General features: G+C 38.8%; 1 protein-coding gene and 1 long non-coding RNA gene across 2 annotated transcripts in view; one reads left to right on the top strand and one right to left on the bottom strand.

The window, feature by feature from the left end:
* LOC105284951 overlaps positions 1–26,632 on the bottom strand; it is a 57,118-nt gene that overhangs the window by 18,448 nt on the left and 12,038 nt on the right. The gene's annotated exons all lie outside the window — the stretch shown is intronic.
* Positions 1–26,632, top strand: part of LOC105286657 (titin) — a 119,348-nt gene that overhangs the window by 81,046 nt on the left and 11,670 nt on the right. The window contains 7 exon segments of the mRNA XM_026970173.1: positions 467–14,392; positions 15,856–17,520; positions 18,970–19,878; positions 19,881–19,962; positions 20,442–21,667; positions 22,014–22,039; positions 22,112–26,630. Coding sequence (XP_026825974.1) covers positions 467–14,392; positions 15,856–17,520; positions 18,970–19,878; positions 19,881–19,962; positions 20,442–21,667; positions 22,014–22,039; positions 22,112–26,630 — 22,353 coding nt within the window.

Below are 26,632 nucleotides of genomic sequence, written 5' to 3'. Positions count from 1 at the left end.
TATTCTGTGAGCTACATATCTTCATACGAGCTTTAAAATCAATGCTTCGCTCAACTTGTTGCTTCGCTTCGATTTGGTGATTGCTCGCACTACACCGATTATGTCTCGAAATGTAAGTTATATTTATTAATATTTTGCTCAACACAAAAAAAGTATAGTATGATTAAGATTAATGATAATACATTTTATAAAACCGATATCATTATACTTATTTTACACATTTCTAGACACTTAAAAAATTGCCACTTGTTTTTTTTGTTGAGCACATTCGTGTAGTAGGCAAACAAATACTCTTTAGTAATGAATTTGCAAATGTGAAGAACAAGAAAATGTATAATAGTATAATTGTAAGAGAGAAAATAACAGAGAGAGAGAAAGGAAGAATGAATGAAAAAATGTAGAAACAAAAGCAAAAACATCACGCAACACTCGCGTCTGACACAAAATTCTCACATACTTTCCACAGAATACGAGGACACACGGCAGGCACACACAACACTGCGCAAACGCAAAGATAGGAAACCGAGGGATCAAATCGAAGAAACAACACAAGATAGGGAAGAGGGGGTTCAAATTGTTAAAATTGAGGAAATCGAAGAGACTGAGAAAGAAAAGAAAAAGGACATAGAAGAAATCGAGGAAGAGATTATCGAACTCGAACGGGACTCGAAAGGCAGATTGATTCGTAAACAGAAGCAAGATGAAGAAAAACAGATAGACGTAGAGGAAGAAGAAGAGGTAATTAAGAAAGTTAGAAAGACATTAGTTCCAAAAAGACCGGATATTGGTAAAGATGAAATTCAACTGGAAGAAATAGAAGAATTCGAAGTAATAAAGGATGAATTAATGTCGTCTATTGCTCTAAATGTATCCAGCCAACGTAACCAAGTAGTACCGCTAGATCGTACGATCGAGCAGGCGCCTGGCAAGCCCGACTCGGATAAAGCGAAATACATATTGGACACTGTCGTGGCGTTAACAGGGCAGACGACGTCGGTACATGAGAAAGAAGTTGATGAAGTGACAAGAGACAAGCCCATCGAACGCAAAGCATCAATATCAATCTCACCGATGGAGCCATATTCTACCACAGAAACTACTGCGCAGATATATACTGATGAATTTTCAGACACTTTCAAAGCCACTTCTTACGAAGCTACGTCATCTGTAATAACAAAGGAAAGTCTTCTCATTAGCGAAACACTGACACAGGGTGACGATGTATCTAATTTAACTTTGGCCATGCCAGAAACAAGCCGAAAGGCAGACGTACAGGTTACCGTACAAGAAGCTACGACTGTTAGCGAAACCATAATCAACCAAAGTGAAATACCTACTGAAGATTTCATAACGCCCTTAGGCATCAAAGCGGAAGACACCATTTTGCCACAAGTCGGTCTCTCGGTTTATGAAATTCAGGAAGGTCTAGTTGAAGATAAGCTAGAGCCTACAAAGACGACACCTACGAAACCACGAATTAATATCAGTGCAATGGAACCGCTAATAGTGGAAGAAGTGCGTCCCGAAGATAAACCAGGAAAATATTATCCGGAGTTAATAGTGCCTACCGAAGTTGCCACGGAAACAGTGATATCACAAAAGCAACGCGTTACGGAAGAGATGAACGCTCCTGAAAAGGAAGGTACATACATTCCGGGTAGATTACCACCGAGTCAAACAGCTCAGGTCGGAATCTCTTATGGAAATGAGACAGCTGTTATCCGTCATGATCTGATACAAGAGTGTGAAGGAGAATATGTTCCCGAGCGTAAAGCAGATACTTTTGAAGCTACACCGAATGTTATCCTGTTGGAAGGAGTTACAGTATCAACAATTGATGCTCAGCAAAAGGAGGACAATTTAACAATCGAAGAGGGCAAACAAGTTACAGCAGATCTCGATGTTATTGAGATTATGTCGGCTGTAACAGTAGAGACGATGACATCCGAAAAAGAACAGGACTATCATCCTGAGGATAAGCCCGTAACTAAATCAGCTATTACATCGATATCTTCATTAGAGATTGGTTCTGTAACAGATACGATTGTTCAAGAATCCGAGGGAACTTACAATGCCGATCAGAAACCGACCGAAGCACTGGCAGAAACATCGGTCAGACCAGAGGAGCACGTATTGGTATCTCAAATTCAAACTGCAGACTATCCCGCCGATTTCAAAGATATACTCAAGTACGTTTCAGAAAGCGGAGTCGTGTCTATTCAATTGACAGAAGCGAAAACTGTACTCGAAACACTCACTCATGATCGGGAGGCTATTATAGAGGAAGAGACTAAACCGGAAACTCTCACGGTCGAGACAGTGTACGATGCTGTCAGAGGCGTCGAAATATCGCAAACTACTTCTATAGAGAAAGAAGCCGAATTGAAAATCTTCGAGATGCCTGAATCGCATCGTGGCAAAACCGTACCTAGTCATCCTATGATCTCGCTCGAAGTTCAGGAGACTCAACCAGAAAGTAATTTAGGTGAAGTTATGAAAGAAACTCTATCAACCGCAACGGCTAAGATCGAAGCAGTCAGTCTGCAAGAGACAATCGTTGGCGAAACTGTCACAGCAGAAGATGTAGCTCCGGCAAAAGAGGAGAAGGGTCCTGATACCAAGATCGCGACAGTCTCCATGGATCAAATTGAGAGTATACACACTACGATGATTGTAGCCAGCGAGCACGAAACCGAATACGTTAGCGCAGCCGATATTAAAGGTGTATTTGCAAGTACCGAATATACAACGCAAGTGGCACCCATATGCGAGCAAGTAAGAACGGAATCACCAACTGAGGAGTATCTGGCAGAAGATAAACCTATGAGCGGAAAAGCGTATCCATCTCATATCCCTATAGAAACCATCAGCGTCGCTATGCAAGAACTTGCAGAGAAGGAAGATATTTATAAAGAGGACATGAAACCTGAAGGAAAGATAGCAAACGTTGAACTTACAGAGACAAGACCGGGCGCCAGCATCTTGGAAATAATTCCACATGATCTCGAGAATATTTATACGCCAAATTCTGGACCGGAGAAATACACTGTCGAGTCGTCTATAACGGGTCATATTATCGCGTCCAAGGCAGAGATTCTAGTAGAACAAAGTGCTGGAAAGATAAGCAGTGATTTGCCAAAATCAAGCAAAGCGTTATTGCAACAGGACGCTCTGGAAGAATTAATAGTAACCGAAACAAATGTCGGTGAAGCAGAACGAGTCAGGGAGGAAGATACACGTCCTGTTAAACAGAGCGCCGCAGTCGAAGTTTGCACTCAATTGGAGAAATTGACCGTCACTGAAGTAACGAGCGCATTGAAGGAGGAAGAATTATCGCTAGAAAAGTTACCAGATGAACGAAAGGTTGTATTAGATGTAACTGAAGGCCATGAAATAGCTGAAACTCAGGAGACAATTCCAGCGAGTAATATAAGTGAATTGAAAGAAGAAAAACCAATCCTGGAAAGCGCCACACAATTGCAAAGTGGATTAGACATCGTACAGCAGACGGAAATATCGGTATCTGAGAAAGAATCTCCTCTAACAGCAGATGTAAAACCTGATGCCAAGAAAGTTGATGTTACCTTTGAAGAGGGAGAAGGTTTGACAATTGCGTTTACGCATCCTGAGGATAAAGAAGATGTATTCAGCGAGAAACCAGCACCAAAAACCGCCGAAGCTACAATCGATGTAGTAACGCAAGGAATAGCGTCGAAATTCGAAATTATCAGTGACGTCGCTTTAACCGAGCTGTTGACCAAACCTACTGAAGAAGCACATCCTAAAACGATATTATTGCCGTTTGAAACAGCCGTTGCTGAAGAAATCCAAACAAGAGAAACGGAGAAACCTTTGCCTCACATACCAACATCAGAGAGACAAGCTAATCTTGAATTCGTGATAGGAGAAGGCATTGTTGTTTCATCTGTCACAACCAGCGATAAAGAAAGCATACTTACAGAAATGGAAAAACCGGAATCTAAATCCGCTAGTTTTGATATTGCAACTCACATAGTGGCCCAAGCTGCTGAGGTGACTACAACTGATAACATCAGCGAATTAAAACGCGAAGAAACGATTTCCGCAATAGCTACGACCGAGCATATTACTCATCGTAGCATTGTTACATCAGAAACAGCAGCTGGTGACTTAGAACAACCAATGCTGGACTTCGTGAAACCAGATAAACAGAAAGTCGATGTATCTTTTGAAGAAGAAACGAGCATAAACGTAATTGAGACAATCGCGTCTGATAAGGAGCGAGAGTATTTAAAGAAACCGGATATTCTTGGTGAAAAGGCTACTACGAGCTTCGATGCTCACAAAATCGCTGAACTTACAGAAGTTACGCCAGCTACTTATCCAGGACATCTCGATATAAAAACACCAACAAGCGCGGCGGCGAAAGAAGAACGTTTGCCGTTTGAAAGTATCGTTCAAAGCGTAACTATTGTAACAGAGACCGAAATGGAATTTAAAGATAAACCTGCCAAGACTGATACGGCCCAAGTGTCTGTCGATGAAATTATCAGTGCTACTATGTCTACCGAGATTCCAGCTGAAAAAGAAGATGTCCTACGAATTCCTGAGAAGCCTACAGAGAAAAAAGCCGAGGTGCAATTTGCTGGACACATAATTGCCGAGAAAAGCGAAGTCACTCCAGATTCCAGCGCTGGAGAATTAACAGAAGTAAAACCAGCTTCTGCTTCAGCTATTTTCTCGAACATCCCGTTAGAGGCGATAGTACAAACGGAAACACAAGCAACGGAAGTAGAAGCTCTACTTGGAACAGATAAAATACCGACCACAGCTTTAGCTGATCTTTCTATGGTAGTAGAGCAAAGTGTACAAATATCCTCTGTAATTTTAGAGGATAAGGAAGCCGAATACAAGCCAAAAGAAATACCGAGACCAAAAACAGCAGAGAAAACTTTAATGGAAACCCACGGTGTCGCCGAAACAACATTGCAGATTCCTGGCTTCAGCACTAGCGAAATTGCTGTTAGTGAAACACCACTAGCTGCTATCGCAATTCCAGATCATGTAGTCTTTAATCCACTCATAGAATCTCAGCCTATCATTCAGGAAGGAGAAGAGCAATTTGTGCCAGCAGTAATGCCAGAAAACAAAACTGTTAATATCGATATGGAGGAAGGCAAGGTAATCGTTAGCATAGCGCATATTACAACTGCGGATAAGGAATCACCATATACCATTGAAGAACAACCACATAAACACGCTGCTTCATTTGGAATCGATGCTACTCATGGTATAGCCGAAACAACTGCGGTGGCTGTCGAACATTCTGTTGGAGAAATCATCATTGAAAAACCAGATACTAAAACGATATCATCTACGCAAGAAGTATATCAAAGTTTATTAGTGACTGAAGGTCTAATTCAAGATCGTGAGAAGCCTTTCGAAGAAAAATTCGCCCCAGAATTACACAAAGTAGAACTGGGCATCGAAGAGGGTAAACGCGTTATCTCCGTTACGGAAATTAAAATGGCTGATAAGGAAGCTCCTTTTGAAATGATACAAGAAGACAGATCTCACTCGGCACAACCGGTTATTATCCCTGGTCATGAAGTCGCTGAAAAATCCGAGATTATTCCTGGTTCAAATATAGGAGAAATGAGTAAAATAGCAACTCCGACAAAAGCAACCGCACAAGTTGGACAAAAACCTTTCGAGACGGTACAATTAACGGAACAAGTTCCTGTTGAAAAAGAAGAGGACAGAATTCAAGAAATACCAGTTCCGAAAACAAACGCGCATGTTGTATTAGATGAAAACAGATTCGTCGCTATTACGGAATCCACTACGACTCAAGATGTTGAAGCAGAATTTATTTCTAAAAAACTTCGCGAAGAGGCTGCAAATCTTTCGATAGAAGGTAAAGAAGTAGCCGAACGAATGGAGATTAATTTACGTGAAGGACTCGGAGAATTACTTGAGACGTCAAAACCGACTATGTACGAAGCACATCAAACGCAATCTACGTTGGAAAGTATTGACGTTAGTGAAACTGTCTCTCAAGAACAAGGTACAATATTTACTGAGAAGTTTAAGCCTGCCCAACTTAGCGCTGATATTAGCTTCGTCGAAGGAAAGAGTATTACTGTGGATCAGGTCATAACTCAAGACAAAGAAGACATGATAAGTATTCCGAAATATGAAGAAAACACAGCTACAGTAAAACTGACAAAAGTTGGCATGGATATTGCCGAAAAAGCACAAGTATTTATCGAACAAAATACCGGTTTGATTAAACCCTTCGAAAAGACTCCAGCGGAAGCTCACATGAGACAAGACGCATTTCAATCTATCGTTGTTGAAGAAGTTCCAAGCGCGGAGAGAGAAGGCATTTTTGATAAATATCCGAAAACGATATCCAGTACAGCTGTTCCGACATTCGAAGAAGGTCATGGGATATCCATCATGGAGATAACGTCCGGTGAAATGGAAACGTCACTAGAGGAGAAGAAACAGGAAACATCACGAACAGCTATTCGTACTATTGTTACTCAACAGGATACAATAGAAACTATGATGGTAGAATCACGAGTTGATGTACCTGAACAAATTCCTGATCGTACTTCAATACCACAAATGGCTACACCGGCGCAAGATACATTTGATAGCATTATTATAAATGAAAATCTTATTGAGGAAAAAGAAAAAACCTTCGAGGATCATTTTAAACCTACAACGCAAAAAGCGACTATTGATATACCAGAAATAAAACCGTTGCAGATTTTAGAAACAATTATTCAAGATAAGGAGGAGATGCTCAATATTGTTTCAACGCGAGCAGAAGTCAAAGCTACGCAAAATATTGATTTGCTTCAAACTATTGAAGGTTCTTTCGTGAAGAGCATGCAAAGTACTCAAGAGCTCCATGAGGAGAAACCACTTTCCTCACAAGCAACTATAACACAAACGACGATGGAAACAATAGTGAGATCCGAAACAACACCAGCTGAAAAAGAGGACACATTTGAAGGTAAACTTAAACCGCCAGAACAAAAAGGCAAACCGCAATTTGTAGGTCTTACAACAGTCGTAACTACTGAAGTAGCTTCTAATGAAATCGAAGATATTCTGCCTGAAACCATTACACCAAAAGAGCAACAAGCACAACCAAGCTTAACTGGAAGAGAAGCCGCGGAAACTATACAAATAATTACAGCGAATACAACCACAGAGCTCGCAAAAACTACTAAAGTAGAACAAAGAGGTAAACCAGAACTCGAAGAGCTATCATCTGTAATTGTTTCCGAAGTCGTTTCCAATGAAGTTGAAGATATTCTATTTAGTAAAGCTGCTCCGAAAGATCATATGGCTGATTTCAGCATTTCTGGTAGAACAATCGCCGAAACAACTCAAGTAACAACAATGTCCGAAACTAGTGATTTGATTACAGAAGGACCTGAAGAGCAGAGGGGCAAACAACAAGTTGACGAATTAACCTCATTAACCGTTTCACAAGTAGTTTCCAATGAAGCGGAAGATGTATTAATTAAAGCAGAGTTTCCTGCAGAGAAAACAGCAGAACCAAGTATGCTCGGTAGAGACATCGCGGAAACAACGATGGTTATAACAATGACTAGTGCGGAAGAACTTATTCCTGACAAAGAAGCTGAGAAACATAAAGGTAAACCGCAATTTGAGGGGCTTACTACAGTCGTAGTAACCGAAATAGCTTCTAATGAAATTGAAGACACTTTGCCTGAAGCTATTGCACCAAAAGAACAACAAGCACAACCAAGCCTGACAGGCAGAGAAGTTGCGGAAACTATGCAAATAATTACATCCAATACTACTGAAGACTTCGCGAAAGCTGCGAAATTAGATGAACAAAAAGGTAAACCAGGTATTGAAGAATTATCTTCTGTGACTGTATCGGAAATCATTTCCAACGAGGTTGAAGATGTTCTCTTTAGTAAAGCTGCTCCGACAGATCATACGGCTGATTTCAGTATTTCTGGTAGAGAAATCGCCGAAACAACTCAAGTAACAACAATGTCCGAAACTAGTGATTTGATTACAAAAGGACCTGAAGAGCAGAGGGGCAAACAACAAGTTGACGAATTAACCTCATTAACCGTATCACAAGTAATTTCTAATGAAGCGGAAGATGTATTAATTAAAGCAGAGTTTCCTGCAGAGAAAACAGCAGAACCAAGTATGCTCGGTAGAGACATCGCGGAAACAACGATGGTTATAACAATGACTAGTGCGGAAGAACTTATTCCTGACAAAGAAGCTGAGAAACATAAAGGTAAACCGCAATTTGAGGGGCTTACTACAGTCGTAGTAACTGAAATAGCTTCTAATGAAATTGAAGACACTTTGCCTGAAGCTATTGCACCAAAAGAACAACAAGCACAACCAAGCTTGACAGGCAGAGAAGTTGCGGAAACTATGCAAATAATTACAGCGAATACAACCACAGAGCTCGCAAAAACTACTAAAGTAGAACAAAGAGGTAAACCAGAACTCGAAGAGCTATCATCTGTAATTGTTTCCGAAGTCGTTTCCAATGAAGTTGAAGATATTCTATTTAGTAAAGCTGCTCCGAAAGATCATATGGCTGATTTCAGTATTTCTGGTAGAGAAATCGCCGAAACAACTCAAGTAACAACAATGTCCGAAACTAGTGATTTAATTACAGAAGGACCTGAAGAGCAGAGGGGCAAACAACAAGTTGACGAATTAACCTCATTAACCGTTTCACAAGTAATTTCCAATGAAGCGGAAGATGTATTAATTAAAGCAGAGTTTCCTGCAGAGAAAACAGCAGAACCAAGTATGCTCGGTAGAGACATCGCGGAAACAACGATGGTTATAACAATGACTAGTACGGAAGAACTTATTCCTGACAAAGAAGCTGAGAAACATAAAGGTAAACCGCAATTTGAGGGGCTTACTACAGTCGTAGTAACTGAAATAGCTTCTAATGAAATTGAAGACACTTTGCCTGAAGCTATTGCACCAAAAGAACAACAAGCACAACCAAGCTTGACAGGCAGAGAAGTTGCGGAAACTATGCAAATAATTACATCCAATACTACTGAAGACTTCGCGAAAGCTGCGAAATTAGATGAACAAAAAGGTAAACCAGGTATTGAAGAATTATCTTCTGTGACTGTATCGGAAATCATTTCCAACGAGGTTGAAGATGTTCTCTTTAGTAAAGCTGCTCCGACAGATCATACGGCTGATTTCAGTATTTCTGGTAGAGAAATCGCCGAAACAACTCAAGTAACAACAATGTCCGAAACTAGTGATTTAATTACAGAAGGACCTGAAGAGCAGAGGGGCAAACAACAAGTTGACGAATTAACCTCATTAACCGTTTCACAAGTAATTTCTAATGAAGCGGAAGATGTATTAATTAAAGCAGAGTTTCCTGCAGAGAAAACAGCAGAACCAAGTATGCTCGGTAGAGACATCGCGGAAACAACGATGGTTATAACAATGACTAGTGCGGAAGAACTTATTCCTGACAAAGAAGCTGAGAAACATAAAGGTAAACCGCAATTTGAGGGGCTTACTACAGTCGTAGTAACTGAAATAGCTTCTAATGAAATTGAAGACACTTTGCCTGAAGCTATTGCACCAAAAGAACAACAAGCACAACCAAGCTTGACAGGCAGAGAAGTTGCGGAAACTATGCAAATAATTACATCCAATACTACTGAAGACTTCGCGAAAGCTGCGAAATTAGATGAACAAAAAGGTAAACCAGGTATTGAAGAATTATCTTCTGTGACTGTATCGGAAATCATTTCCAACGAGGTTGAAGATGTTCTCTTTAGTAAAGCTGCTCCGACAGATCATACGGCTGATTTCAGTATTTCTGGTAGAGAAATCGCCGAAACAACTCAAGTAACAACAATGTCCGAAACTAGTGATTTAATTACAGAAGGACCTGAAGAGCAGAGGGGCAAACAACAAGTTGACGAATTAACCTCATTAACCGTTTCACAAGTAATTTCTAATGAAGCGGAAGATGTATTAATTAAAGCAGAGTTTCCTGCAGAGAAAACAGCAGAACCAAGTATGCTCGGTAGAGACATCGCGGAAACAACGATGGTTATAACAATGACTAGTGCGGAAGAACTTATTCCTGACAAAGAAGCTGAGAAACATAAAGGTAAACCGCAATTTGAGGGGCTTACTACAGTCGTAGTAACTGAAATAGCTTCTAATGAAATTGAAGACACTTTGCCTGAAGCTATTGCACCAAAAGAACAACAAGCACAACCAAGCTTGACAGGCAGAGAAGTTGCGGAAACTATGCAAATAATTACATCCAATACTACTGAAGACTTCGCGAAAGCTGCGAAATTAGATGAACAAAAAGGTAAACCAGGTATTGAAGAATTATCTTCTGTGACTGTATCGGAAATCATTTCCAACGAGGTTGAAGATGTTCTCTTTAGTAAAGCTGCTCCGACAGATCATACGGCTGATTTCAGTATTTCTGGTAGAGAAATCGCCGAAACAACTCAAGTAACAACAATGTCCGAAACTAGTGATTTAGTTACAGAAGGACCTGAAGAGCAGAGGGGCAAACAACAAGTTGACGAATTAACCTCATTAACCGTTTCACAAGTAATTTCTAATGAAGCGGAAGATGTATTAATTAAAGCAGAGTTTCCTGCAGAGAAAACAGCAGAACCAAGTATGCTCGGTAGAGACATCGCGGAAACAACGATGGTTATAACAATGACTAGTGCGGAAGAACTTATTCCTGACAAAGAAGCTGAGAAACATAAAGGTAAACCGCAATTTGAGGGGCTTACTACAGTTGTAGTAACCGAAATAGCTTCTAACGAAATTGAAGACACTTTGCCTGAAGCTATTGCACCAAAAGAACAACAAGCACAACCAAGCTTGACAGGCAGAGAAGTTGCGGAAACTATGCAAATAATTACATCCAATACTACTGAAGACTTCGCGAAAGCTGCGAAATTAGATGAACAAAAAGGTAAACCAGGAATTGAGGAATTATCTTCTGTGACTGTATCGGAAATCATTTCCAACGAGGTTGAAGATGTTCTCTTTAGTAAAGCTGCTCCGACAGATCATATGGCTGATTTTAGTATTTCTGGTAGAGAAATCGCCGAAACAACTCAAATAACAACAATGTCCGAAACTAGTGATTTAATTACAGAAGGACCTGAAGAGCAGAGGGGCAAACAACAAGTTGACGAATTAACCTCATTAACCGTTTCACAAGTAATTTCTAATGAAGCGGAAGATGTATTAATTAAAGCAGAGTTTCCTGCAGAGAAAACAGCAGAACCAAGTATGCTCGGTAGAGACATCGCGGAAACAATGATGGTTATAACAATGACTAGTGCGGAAGAACTTATTCCTGACAAAGAAGCTGAGAAACATAAAGGTAAACCGCAATTTGAGGGGCTTACTACAGTCGTAGTAACCGAAATAGCTTCTAATGAAATTGAAGACACTTTGCCTGAAGCTATTGCACCAAAAGAACAACAAGCACAACCAAGCTTGACAGGCAGAGAAGTTGCGGAAACTATGCAAATAATTACATCCAATACTACTGCAGACTTCGCGAAAGCTGCGAAATTAGATGAACAAAAAGGTAAACCAGGTATTGAAGAATTATCTTCTGTGACTGTATCGGAAATCATTTCCAACGAGGTTGAAGATGTTCTCTTTAGTAAAGCTGCTCCGACAGATCATACGGCTGATTTCAGTATTTCTGGTAGAGAAATCGCCGAAACAACTCAAGTAACAACAATGTCCGAAACTAGTGATTTAGTTACAGAAGGACCTGAAGAGCAGAGGGGCAAACAACAAGTTGACGAATTAACCTCATTAACCGTTTCACAAGTAATTTCCAATGAAGCGGAAGATGTATTAATTAAAGCAGAGTTTCCTGCAGAGAAAACAGCAGAACCAAGTATGCTCGGTAGAGACATCGCGGAAACAACGATGGTTATAACAATGACTAGTACGGAAGAACTTATTCCTGACAAAGAAGCTGAGAAACATAAAGGTAAACCGCAATTTGAGGGGCTTACTACAGTCGTAGTAACTGAAATAGCTTCTAATGAAATTGAAGACACTTTGCCTGAAGCTATTGCACCAAAAGAACAACAAGCACAACCAAGCTTGACAGGCAGAGAAGTTGCGGAAACTATGCAAATAATTACATCCAATACTACTGAAGACTTCGCGAAAGCTGCGAAATTAGATGAACAAAAAGGTAAACCAGGTATTGAAGAATTATCTTCTGTGACTGTATCGGAAATCATTTCCAACGAGGTTGAAGATGTTCTCTTTAGTAAAGCTGCTCCGACAGATCATACGGCTGATTTCAGTATTTCTGGTAGAGAAATCGCCGAAACAACTCAAGTAACAACAATGTCCGAAACTAGTGATTTAGTTACAGAAGGACCTGAAGAGCAGAGGGGCAAACAACAAGTTGACGAATTAACCTCATTAACCGTTTCACAAGTAATTTCTAATGAAGCGGAAGATGTATTAATTAAAGCAGAGTTTCCTGCAGAGAAAACAGCAGAACCAAGTATGCTCGGAAGAGACGTTGCAGAAACAATGTTAGTCTTAACAATGTCTAGCACTGATGAATTTATGCCTCAGAAGGAAACAGCGAAACAGCAAGGTAAACCTTGTCTCGAAGAACTCACATCGTTAACAGTTTCGCAAATAATATCTCAGGAAGCTGAAGATGTTCTTCCTAGTCCTCAAGTGCCGAGTGAGAAAACAGCGCAAACCAGCTTGTATGGTAGAGACGTAGCTGAAATTACAGAAGTAACAACTGTGTCAAATGTAGATGAACTCATCGAAATTCAAAAACCGGAAATACAGAAAGGAAAACCGAATCTTGAAGAACTATTATCCTTGAGTGTAACGCAAACTGTATTCAACGAAACAGAAGCTCTGTTGCCTAGTCCAGAAATGCCTAGAGAAACAATGGCACAGACTGATATATCTGGTCGAGATGTAGCTGAAACGAGTCAAATTCTAACAATGCTAAGCGTAGAAGAACTTGCAAAACAATTAACTCCTGATAAACGGGCAGGGCAATTTAAAATAGAAGAATTATCCTCGTTAACTGTATCTCAAGTACTATCTCATGAAACGGAAGAAACTTTTCAGAGTTCCGATGCGCCTAGTGGACTTACAGCGATGCCTATGATGTCTGGTAGAGAAATTGCCGAAATTTCTCAAGTGCTCACTGTAACAATTGCTGAAGAATTTTCAAAACCCAAAAGTCCAGAGGGACAAAGAGTTAAACCACGTTTGGATGAATTATCATCACTAATGGTTTCTCAAGTGATATCTACTGAGCTAGAGCAACAATTACCTAGTCCAGAAAAAATAGATGAGAAAACAGCTGCACCAAGCCTCTTAGGTAGAGAGATAGCTGAAAAAACTGAAATTATAACCGCCGCGAGTGTTGAACAAATACCTGAGTTTAAGAAAACAGAAGGAGAGAAAGGAAGACCAGATGTTGAAGAAATGAGTTTCATTACTGTATCTGAAGTCTTGTCTACGGAAGCGGAACAAGAATTACCAAGTCAAGAAGCTCCAAAAGAATATAAAGCTTTGTCTAAAGTATCTAGCATAGAAGTTGCAGAAACTTCCGAAATTTTGACAGTGAGCAATGTCGAAGAATTTGTGAAGTCCCAGGCTCCTGAGGAACATAAAGGTAGGCCAAACTTAGAAGAACTATTGCCGTTATCAGTCTCTGAAGTAGCTTATACTGAAGCGGAGAAAGGACTACTTACTCCAGAACAACCAACTAAACAAATAGCGGAGCAAAGCATGCTGGGTATTCGCGTAGCAGAAAAGTCTCAAGTAATCACATCATCAACAACAAAAGAAATAATAGAGTCAGTACAACCTGAGATACAGAAAATAATACCGGAACAAATACCGTATGAAAGTATACAACAAATTCAATCAGTTCCTCATGAAAGCGAACGTTCGCTTCTTCCTGACAAAGCAGCACCAAGCGCAACAGCTGAAGTTTCATTCCGCATTTCTGAAGGCCTTGAAGTTATCCAAGTAACTGCTACAGAAAAAGAAGCAAAAGAAGTCGTGAAAGGCCAGGCGAAAGAAGCAAGCGCACAAGCCGATATAGTTGACCGAAAGGTTGCTTTAAAAACTGAAATTCTTCCAGAAAATGTAGTATCGGAGTTTGTTATCTCGAAACCAGAAGGTAAAATAGCTCACGGAGTAAAAGACGAAAGACAAGGCGTGATTGTTACTGAAATACAACACACTGCTGAAATAGAATCAAATCTGCCTGAGACCGTTATACCTTTAGCAAAATTAGCGAGTACATCTATCGAAGCCGACCACTTGGAAAAGATTGTAGGTGAGTATTATTTTTTTCAAGATACCATTATCATTGACAAAACAGACTCGACAATTAGCAAACCTCACGATGACACGATGACTGTGATCAATACATGATATATACAGGTTCTAGTGTGACTGGTATCAAAAACAGTACAAGATGTTAATTATTTTTTTAAATTTTTTTATTCAAAGTACACACTAACTGATTCATACGATGCTGGAATACAACGTTAGAAGCAATTAAAAAATTTTTTGTAGCAATGACTTCATTTTCAGAATCGCTTCTAACCCAGCAATTAAAGATCCAACCAATCATTACACACTTTTCGTCATTTCATATGTTTCATCAATTGTTCTCAGGTTACAAGATTTAATAATTCCTCTTTGTTTTATCGTTTTTCCGATAAGGTATTGTGACATTTAATATCAAAACTAATGACGCAATCATGTAGGCGCTTTAAAATTTTGCGTAGTCATAGCTGAAATATCAAGTTTCATAATGTATCCATTCAATAAGATATGACGAAGAAACAATTTTTTTTAATTAGTCACACTAGAACCTGGAAAAACCGTGTACAATAACAAATTAAACAGATTACATAAGTTAGATAAATTTATTAACAAGCCAAAAAGCACATTCCATTAAGAATACGATAGATTAGCAACATTTTTTGCTAATCAATTTAAGTTTAATTTACAAAAGTATTTTAAAATGATCTCAGGTAAGTACAAATGCAATGAAATACAAAGCCAAGCATGATTAATTTACAATAAAATAATCATATATTTAAACATATCACTTTCAACTTTCATGACACATTCAGCCTATAACTGATTGCATCATACTTGATACGAAATAATTATCTCGACATATTACAATATTATTATTCGACATGTAAATGGTAATAGTCTTCTATGTAGTTGAAGAAATATTAGATTTTACATTATTGTAACTCAAAAGTTAAGATCCACAATAAATAAAACCAATAGAGCAACCTGAATGAAACGGATACTGTCCCGAATTGATATTCCTCTTACGCATAGTTAAAAACAGACATATAATGATTGCCAACGGACAGGCATAAACAAATATATTCTCTACCATAAATAATTTATGAATTCTATCTTAAATTAAATCAGGTTAAATTAATTGGAGAGTATAGGAGATGTAGCAAAGTTCCATCAATTCATTCATTTTTAATTTTTCAATTAAAGAACAAAACTTCCATAAATATGCAATTATGTTCGGTGAAAACTGTTTTCAATTATGTCTCTATCAAAATGCAACCATTACATGTTTGCTTTTCCCTACACACTTTGTGCTGTGTATACCTAGTAAGTATCCGTTTTATTTTATACGCATCTGGAACTTACTTAAATCGAAAAAGTGCGAAAAATATCGAAATACAAGTAATCCAAACAGATCCACAAAGTACACAATAACTTAATCATACCACACTTGTTCTGTATACATTTCAGAAACTACAGAAGCATCAGCGCAACATCACATCACAATTACACAACACATTACAAAACACGATACAAAACAACAACCATTGATTGAATCTGACACTGAGGTAACTGAGGAATATACCACTAAATTTAGACGTGGTAGCAAAGACGACGAAACGGCAGCAATCCAAACAAAGAAAACAATAATACGGAAAAAGAAACCGAGGACTAAATCAGATGAAAAAGTTGTGATAATTGAAGAAGAACTAGAAGATAAGACGTCACAATTGCCAACAATACCAAAGAAACAATTTATGCAAATTGAAGAAGTAACTGAAACAACTGGAATAGAAGAAATAATTCCATCAAAAATCGAAGAATTAGAAGAAACAACACAAAAACCAATAGAAGCAGAACCGATAAAACTTGAAGATAAACCTGTTGAAACAGAAAAAGTCCAAGAACAAATTATATTAACCGAAGAGATAATAGCCGACAAAAAGCCCAAAGGAATAATTAAGAAAACGACTATTAAACGAAAAGGACAAAAACAACAAATAATAGAAGAAGTAACCGTAGAAGAACAAGGAAAATTACCTGTAACAACAATCACAGAAGGTCCAGAAGAAGAAACGAAAGAGGACATTCTATTGCCCTTACCGCATCTTGAACAGGAACAAACACGAGAACAAATTACGGTAGTTGAAGAGGTAACTGAAGGAAAGAAACCGAAGAAAATTACCAAGAAGAAAATAATCAAACGCAAGGGACAGACACAGAAGGTAACCGAAGAGGTTACAGTAGAAGAAAAAGGAAAAATGCCCGTAACGACGATCACGGAAGGCCCCGTAGAAGAAGTTGTCGAAGAAACTATAAAACCTCTGCCGCTTCCGCACTTCGCTACTCCTGCTGAACAAGAAGAAGTTCGAGAACAAGTCACAGTTACGGAAGAAGTAGTTGAAGGTAAGAAACCGAAGAAAATTACCAAGAAGAAAATAATCAAACGCAAGGGACAGACACAGCAGGTAACCGAAGAGGTTACAGTAGAAGAAAAAGGAAAGATGCCCGTAACGACGATCACGGAAGGCCCCGTAGAAGAAGTTGTCGAAGAAACTATAAAACCTCTGCCGCTTCCTCAATTCGCTACTCCTGCTGAACAAGAAGAAGTTCGAGAACAAGTCACAGTTACGGAAGAAGTAGTTGAAGGTAAGAAACCGAAGAAAATTACCAAGAAGAAAATAATCAAACGCAAGGGACAGACACAGCAGGTAACCGAAGAGGTTACAGTAGAAGAAAAAGGAAAGATGCCCGTAACGACGATCACGGAAGGCCCCGTAGAAGAGGTTGTCGAAGAAACTATAAAACCTCTGTCGCTTCCGCAATTCGCTACTCCTACGGAACAAGAAGAAGTTCGAGAACAAGTCATTGTAACCGAGGAAGTAGTTGAAGGTAAGAAACCGAAGAAAATTACCAAGAAGAAAATAATCAAACGCAAGGGACAGACACAGCAGGTAACCGAAGAGGTTACAGTAGAAGAAAAAGGAAAGATGCCCGTAACGACGATCACGGAAGGCCCCGTAGAAGAGGTTGTCGAAGAAACTATAAAACCTCTGCCGCTTCCTCAATTCGCTACTCCTGCTGAACAAGAAGAAGTTCGAGAACAAGTCACAGTTACGGAAGAAGTAGTTGAAGGTAAGAAACCGAAGAAAATTACCAAGAAGAAAATAATCAAACGCAAGGGACAGACACAGCAGGTAACCGAAGAGGTTACAGTAGAAGAAAAAGGAAAGATGCCCGTAACGACGATCACGGAAGGCCCCGTAGAAGAAGTTGTCGAAGAAACTATAAAACCTCTGCCGCTTCCGCACTTCGCTACTCCTGCTGAACAAGAAGAAGTTCGAGAACAAGTCACAGTTACGGAAGAAGTAGTTGAAGGTAAGAAACCGAAGAAAATTACCAAGAAGAAAATAATCAAACGCAAGGGACAGACACAGCAGGTAACCGAAGAGGTTACAGTAGAAGAAAAAGGAAAGATGCCCGTAACGACGATCACGGAAGGCCCCGTAGAAGAAGTTGTCGAAGAAACTATAAAACCTCTGCCGCTTCCGCAATTCGCCACACCTGTTGAACAAGAAGAAGTTCGAGAACAAGTCACAGTTACGGAAGAAGTAGTTGAAGGTAAGAAACCGAAGAAAATTACCAAGAAGAAAATAATTAAACGCAAGGGACAGACACAGCAGGTAACCGAAGAGGTTACTGTAGAAGAAAAAGGAAAGATGCCCGTAACGACGATCACGGAAGGTCCCGTAGAAGAAATTGTCGAAGAAACTATAAAACCTCTGCCGCTTCCGAATTCGCCACACCTGTTGAACAAGAAGAAGTTCGAGAACAAGTCACAGTTACGGAAGAAGTAGTTGAAGGTAAGAAACCGAAGAAAATTACCACAAAGAAAATAATTAAACGCAAGGGACCTAAACAGCAGGTAACCGAAGAGGTTACAGTAGAAGAAAAAGGAAAGATGCCCGTAACGACGATCACGGAAGGCCCCGTAGAAGAAGTTGTCGAAGAAACTATAAAACCTCTGCCGCTTCCGCAATTCGCCACACCTGCTGAACAAGAAGAAGTTCGAGAACAAGTCACAGTTACGGAAGAAGTAGTTGAAGGTAAAAACCGAAGAAAATTACCAAAAGAAAATAATTAAACGCAAGGGACAAACAGCAGGTAACCGAAGAGGTTACAGTAGAAGAAAAAGGAAAGATGCCCGTAACGACGATCACGGAAGGCCCCGTAGAAGAAGTTGTCGAAGAAACTATAAAACCTCTGCCGCTTCCGCACTTCGCTACTCCTGCTGAACAAGAAGAAGTTCGAGAACAAGTCACAGTTACGGAAGAAGTAGTTGAAGGTAAGAAACCGAAGAAAATTACCAAGAAGAAAATAATCAAACGCAAGGGACAGACACAGCAGGTAACGAAGAGGTTACAGTAGAAGAAAAAGGAAAGATGCCCGTAACGACGATCACGGAAGGCCCGTAGAAGAGGTTGTCGAAGAAACTATAAAACCTCTGTCGCTTCCGCAATTCGCTACTCCTACGGAACAAGAAGAAGTTCGAGAACAAGTCATGTAACGAGGAAGTAGTTGAAGGTAAGAAACCGAAGAAAATTACCAAGAAGAAAATAATCAAACGCAAGGGACAGACACAGCAGGTAACCGAAGAGGTTACAGTAGAAGAAAAAGGAAAGATGCCCGTAACGACGATCACGGAAGGCCCCGTAGAAGAGGTTGTCGAAGAAACTATAAAACCTCTGCCGCTTCCGCACTTCGCTACTCCTGCTGAACAAGAAGAAGTTCGAGAACAAGTCACAGTTACGGAAGAAGTAGTTGAAGGTAAGAAACCGAAGAAAATTACCAAGAAGAAAATAATCAAACGCAAGGGACAGACACAGCAGGTAACCGAAGAGGTTACAGTAGAAGAAAAAGGAAAGATGCCCGTAACGACGATCACGGAAGGCCCCGTAGAAGAGGTTGTCGAAGAAACTATAAAACCTCTGCCGCTTCCGCAATTCGCCACACCTGTTGAACAAGAAGAAGTTCGAGAACAAGTCACAGTTACGGAAGAAGTAGTTGAAGGTAAGAAACCGAAGAAAATTACCAAGAAGAAAATAATCAAACGCAAGGGACAGACACAGCAGGTAACCGAAGAGGTTACAGTAGAAGAAAAAGGAAAGATGCCCGTAACGACGATCACGGAAGGCCCCGTAGAAGAAGTTGTCGAAGAAACTATAAAACCTCTGCCGCTTCCGCACTTCGCTACTCCTGCTGAACAAGAAGAAGTTCGAGAACAAGTCACAGTTACGGAAGAAGTAGTTGAAGGTAAGAAACCGAAGAAAATTACCAAGAAGAAAATAATCAAACGCAAGGGACAGACACAGCAGGTAACCGAAGAGGTTACAGTAGAAGAAAAAGGAAAGATGCCCGTAACGACGATCACGGAAGGCCCCGTAGAAGAAGTTGTCGAAGAAACTATAAAACCTCTGCCGCTTCCGCAATTCGCACACCTGTTGAACAAGAAGAAGTTCGAGAACAAGTCACAGTTACGGAAGAAGTAGTTGAAGGTAAGAAACCGAAGAAAATTACCAAGAAGAAAATATCAAACGCAAGGGACAGACACAGATAACGAAGAGTTACAGTAGAAGAAAAAGGAAAGATGCCCGTAACGACGATCACGGAAAGCCCCGTAGAAGAAGTTGTCGAAGAAACTATAAAACTTTTGCCGCTTCCGGAATTCGCTACTCCTGCTGAACAAGAAGAAGTTCGAGAACAAGTCACAGTTACGGAAGAAGTAGTTGAAGGTAAGAAACCGAAGAAAATTACCAAGAAGAAAATAATCAAACGCAAGGGACAGACACAGCAGGTAACCGAAGAGGTTACAGTAGAAGAAAAAGGAAAGATGCCCGTAACGACGATCACGGAAGGCCCCGTAGAAGAAGTTGTCGAAGAAACTATAAAACCTCTGCCGCTTCCGCACTTCGCTACTCCTGCTGAACAAGAAGAAGTTCGAGAACAAGTCACAGTTACGGAAGAAGTAGTTGAAGGTAAAAACCGAAGAAAATTACCAAGAAGAAAATAATCAAACGCAAGGGACAGACACAGCAGGTAACCGAAGAGGTTACAGTAGAAGAAAAAGGAAAGATGCCCGTAACGACGATCACGGAAGGCCCCGTAGAAGAAGTTGTCGAAGAAACTATAAAACCTCTGCCGCTTCTGCAATTCGCCACTCCTGTTGAACAAGAAGAAGTTCGAGAACAAGTCACTGTAACCGAGGAAGTAGTTGAAGGTAAAAGGCCAAAGAAAATTACCACGAAGAAGATTATTAAACGCAAGGGGCCGAAGCAACAGATAACTGAGGAAGTTACAGTGGAAGAAAAAGGAAAGATGCCCGTAACGACGATCACGGAAAGCCCCGTAGAAGAAGTTGTCGAAGAAACTATAAAACTTTTGCCGCTTCCGGAATTCGCTACTCCTGCTGAACAAGAAGAAGTTCGAGAACAAGTCACTGTAACCGAGGAAGTAGTTGAAAGTAAAAGGCCAAAGAAAATTACCAGGAAGAAAATAATTAAACGCAAGGGACAGACACAGCAGGTAACCGAAGAGGTTACTGTAGAAGAAAAAGGAAAGATGCCCGTAACGACGATCACGGAAGGTCCCGTAGAAGAAATTGTCGAAGAAACTATAAAACCTCTGCCGCTTCCGGAATTCGCCACACCTGTTGAACAAGAAGAAGTTCGAGAACAAGTCACTGTAACCGAGGAAGTAGTTGAAGGTAAAAGGCCAAAGAAAATTACCACAAAGAAAATAATTAAACGCAAGGGACCTAAACAGCAAGTAACTGAAGAAGTTACTATAGAAGAAAATGGGCAGTTACCTATAACCAGAATCGATGAAGGCCCTGTGGAAGATATTATTAAAGAAATTGTGAGAACTTTACCACAATCTGAATCTGCGGATTCTGAGGAACAAGTTCGAGAACTAGTTACAGTAGCAGAAGAAATAAGTGAGGGTGAAACACCAAAGAAGATCATCAAAAAGAAAAGTAGTAAACGCAAAGGCCCGAAACAACATGTAACTGAAGAGATTACTGTGGAAGAAGAAGGACAGTTGCCGGTGACTACGGTCACAAAGGAATTCGTTGAAGAAATTATTCAAGAATCCGTGCTGCCATTTAGTGAACGTCTCGAGCCATTGACAATTGATCATCATGCAGACACTATACCAGAAAAACACGAAAAACTCAAACACAAAAAATTGACAAAACCTAAAGTCGATGAAAAAGTTCTGGAAGGTAAGCTTCTTGTTTGCTTATTGCAGTCATAGCTTACATCCAGTTTTAAATGTACATTTCCATTACTGTATGTTGAAAATTCAAATAATTTTATATTGATAACATTCCTATTCTTTACTAAGTTCTTACACTAAAATAAAAGAAAAGGATGGAATAAAAAGAGGACGGCTACTAAATAATCCATCACATTAATGTACAATAACATTATACATTATACATTATACAATCGCATGAACGTTATTTTATTATGCATTAAAATTATTACTTAAAATATTTTTGATCAAAACTTTTTAATGTTATTTAATGTATTTAGGATTAAAGTTAATAATTTATTTTTATTTTACAGATACTTTGAAAAAATCGCTCTATCAGGTAAGCTAAAATACAATTCTACATTTCCTGATATCTTATGAAAGATATCATAATTTTATTATATTTCCACAGGAACAAGGCGCAAAGGATGAAATTCCAGAAGAAATTGTAGAAGAAATAATAACAGAAGAAACAGAGAAACAAAAGGCTCGACTTATAGAAGAAGAAGAAGAAGAAGAATCGGTAAAGATTACGGAAGTGGATGTTAAAGAGCTACCAGAAGAAAAGAAGAAGAAAGATATCATCGAAAAAGAGGAAGTTATTGAAACCATTGAAAAACCTACGCATAAAATCTCCAAGAAGAAAAGGCAGCCAAAGACAAAGGACGAACGTGTAGAGATAGATGAAGATATAATCAAACCAGATGAAAATGTAATCACTATAGAAGAACAGGAAATAACCGAAATTGTTGAGAAGCCAACCAAAGGGATCACTAAAAAGAAACACGTAACAGAGGTGAGTGATGTTCTTGACGAAGTCGTAGAAGATATCGTAACGGAGAAACCAAAGAAAGAAAAAGCTAAAACTATAAAGGAAGAAGAACAACAAACAGTTATGATTACGAAGGTAGATATACACGAAGCTGCTATCGAGATGCCAAAAGAAAAAGCAGATACCAAAGAAGAAATAATAGAAATTATCGAAACACCTACAACAAGAATTATCAAAAAGAAAAAACCAAAAACAAAAGACCATGATGAACAAATTATTCAGGAAATTGTACAGAAGCCTATTGAAGAAACCAAAATAATGGAAGAAGAAAAGATAGTTGAAATCATTGAAACTCCAACGAAAAAAGTTATAAAGAAGAAGAAGGCTATTATTCGTGATGATAACGTGCCGGAAGAAATTATTGAAGAAATCGTCATAGAAAAACCGAAGGAGGAACAAGCTCAAACCATATTTTCTCCAAGCGAAAGTATCGAAGTGACTCAGATCTTAGCTGAGTTACCGGTTACCAAACTCACAGACGATAAAGCTAAACCAAAAGAAGCTGCAGTGTGTGACACTAAAGAAGAAAAAGTTATGTTAAAGAAAGTTTTGAAAGAAGAAACAAGCACGGTTCCTGTTCAAGAAGAAGTGCCAATAGAAATTACTAAGGAGATAATGGGCGAAAAACCAAAAGAAGAACACATAAAATCAGCTGTAATAACAAAAGAGGGACTCACTGTCATTGAAACAATTTCAAGCACGGCTACTGAGGAATTTCCTGAAAAGGCACAACCAAGAAAAGAAACGGCAGTTCCAATTGAAGAAACAGAACAACATATTGAAGTAAAAGAAGTTACTGTGAAGAAAATGCCCAAGAAGATTAAAGCAAAACATGCAACTGAACAACAAGTTAAAGAGGAAACTGTTGAAGAAATTATTTCAAAGAAACCAACAAAAGAAAAAGCAGAAAAAGTCATAATAACGAATGAGGAACTAGAAACTACAGAAATTGTTCCTGAAGTCGCAACTAGTGAACTAGATAAAGAGAAACCACGAGAAGAGCAGGCTGTGCCCATAGAAGAAACGAGAGAAGATGTAAAACTAACGGAAGTAATCGCAAAGAAAGAACCACTTAAGAAAAAAGCGGTAGAGATCAAAGACAGTCAACCAGATGAAATAGTAGAAGAAATGAAAGTGAAAAAATCCAAAAAGGAAAAGGCTAAAAAAGATATTCCTTTACAGGAGGGAATCGAAATTACAGAGGTAACAACAGAAACAATACCTGAAAAACTCGCCGTAGAAGAAATGCCTACTGAAAAGAAACCAGAACCAACTATTGCACCAGTGGAAGCTATTGAAATTACTGAAGTTACTGTAGCTACAGCAGATGATAAAATAATCGAGAAGGAAAAAGCGAAAATTGCAACAGTTGAAGTTAAAGAAGAAAAAGAAAAGAAGTTACCTCGTATTGCAAAAGAAGAGGTTACTGAAAAGGAGAAACCTGTTATTAAAGAAGAAGAAGTAGTAGAAAAAATAACACCTACCAAATCTGAAAAAGAAAAACCAACAATCGAGGAAGTTTCTTTAGATACTACAAAACCGGCGGAGATAATTCCAGAAACTAAAGATATTCCAATAGAGAAACAGCCTGAGGATAAATTAAAGGAAATAAAAACGATACAGCCTTCAGAAACAAAGGAGGATGCGAAACCGAAAGAAGAAATTACCACTATTACGGAAGAAAAACCTGTGGACGAAGTTACTGAGAAATTAAAAGAAAAGAAGATTAAGAAAAAGAAAAAGAAACCTGTTAAGAAAGATGAGATAGAAGAGTGGGTAGAACCCGAATATGAAAGACCAGTATTAGAACCAATGCCTGAGAAAATTCAATGGGAACCATCCAAAAAGAAAAAGGAAAAGAAAGTATTGCCTGAATCTGTCCAAAAATTAGTTCCACAAAAAATCGAAAGAAAAGAAATCAAACCTATAAAATTACAATATATGGAACCAACAGAAACAATCCAATTCGGTACAATTAAATTAAAGAAAGTACCAATTATCAAGAAAAAGGAAGTCAGCGAACCAATCTTTCCTAAAATCATGTTACGCAGTAGAATTACGTTCATTGGAGACTATCCACCAGAATTACAAATACCACAAATTACATATATAGAAGAAAACCCGGTGCAAATTGGCATTTTATCTAGAAATGCAGAAGAAGCTTTACAAGTTTTAAAGAAAAAATATAAAAAGTTTAAGAGTCCCAAGAAAGAATTAACTGAATTAGAAAAATTAGATAAAGAATTCGAAGAACTAAAAAAGATTCCTCTGGAAAAAATAGAAGACAAATCTATATATGAACGGGCACCCAAGAAGATAGATGAAGAACATGAAAAACCACAAAAGCTTGTTATTGGAAAAGGTGAAGTAAAACAAAAAGATGAAATTGTCCCAGAAAAAGTTAAACTGAAGAAAATACCAGAGAAGAAACCAGAAGAAATAACAGAAATTAAAGAAAAACCTAAAAAAGAAGAAGTAATAGAAGATGTACATCAGACAGAGAAAGAAAAACCTAAAGAAACACTTAAATTTGATGAATTCCAACCATTGGATTTTGATAGACCAGAAATTGAAAAATATATACCTGAAGAGAGAGAACCAACTGATAAGCCGGAACCGGAGCATGTTTCTAAGCCATACGAAAAACCTAAGAAAAAGAAACCTGATCAAGAAATAGAGCACATTCCACTAATTACAGGAATACCAAAACCAGAAGAACCCGAAGAAGAACCAGAGATCAAATTCCGAATACCAACATCAGAGAAACCAGAAGATGAACCTGAAACAATAACATTGAAAGGTTGGAAGAAGAGTAAACCCGAAGAAGAGGGCACAGAACAATTCCCAACTAAAGAAAAAGATGTTATTCCAACAGCACCTAAACAAGATACCGATGATGTAACAATTAAACAGAAAATAAAACTCAAGAAACCCAAAAAGAAAGATATAAAACCAGACGATGTTAGTGAAGAAATTATCTTTAAAAAGGCACCAGAAGAAAAGCCAGAAATACCAACGGAAGGACTAATAATAAAGGAACCAACATTAGAACCGAAAAAAGAGGAAGATGTACCAGAAGAAGCTCCTATAGATGAACTTACAATTAAAAAACCAATTGAGGAAGAAAGAAAAGAAGAAATTACTGAAACAGAAGTCATAATAAAGAAGAAGCCCGTCACAGAGGAAATCGTTACTGAAACAATAAAGAAACCGAAAGAAAAACCTGTCCAAGAGGAAGTGGCAGACGAAGTGACGATTAAGAAACAAGTAGTTGAGGAAAGAAAAGAAGAGGTAGAAGAAACCGAAGAAGTCACTTTAAAGAAAAAGCCAAAGAAGAAACCTATCATCGAGGAGGAGGCTGCTGACGTTACCATACAAAAACCAATTCCGATAGAGGAAAAGGAAACAGTGCCGGAAGAAGTCTCTGAAAAAGTGAAAATAAAGAAACCGAAAAAGAAGCCTGTCAAAGAAGAAGTAGCCGCGGATGAAGTGACAATTAAAAAACCAGTAATTGAGGAAGGAAAAGAAGAGGTAGAAGAAACCACCGAAGAGGTCACATTAAAGAAAAAGCCAAAGAAGAAACCTATCATCGAGGAGGAGGCTGCTGACGTTACCATAAAAAAACCAATTCCGATAGAGGAAAAGGAAACAGTGCCGGAAGAAGTCTCTGAAAAGGTGGAAATAAAGAAACCGAAAAAGAAGCCTGTCAAAGAAGAAGTAGCCGCGGATGAAGTGACAATTAAAAAACCAGTAATTGAGGAAAGAAAAGAAGAGGTAGAAGAAACCACCGAAGAGGTCACATTAAAGAAAAAGCCAAAGAAGAAACCTATCATCGAGGAGGAGGCTGCTGACGTTACTATGAAAAAACCAATTCCGATAGAGGAAAAGGAAACAGTGCCGGAAGAAGTCTCTGAAAAAGTGGAAATAAAAAAACCGAAAAAGAAGCCTGTCAAAGAAGAAGTAGCCGCGGATGAAGTGACAATTAAAAAACCAGTAATTGAGGAAAGAAAAGAAGAGGTAGAAGAAACCACCGAAGAGGTCACATTAAAGAAAAAGCCAAAGAAGAAACCTATCATCGAGGAGGAGGCTGCTGACGTTACT

The sequence above is a fragment of the Ooceraea biroi genome, chromosome 6 (genome assembly GCF_003672135.1).
Source record: "Ooceraea biroi isolate clonal line C1 chromosome 6, Obir_v5.4, whole genome shotgun sequence".
NCBI lineage: Eukaryota > Metazoa > Arthropoda > Insecta > Hymenoptera > Formicidae > Ooceraea > Ooceraea biroi.
Note: the sequence above shows the minus strand (reverse complement) of the source record. Positions and strands in the feature narration are given on the sequence as shown.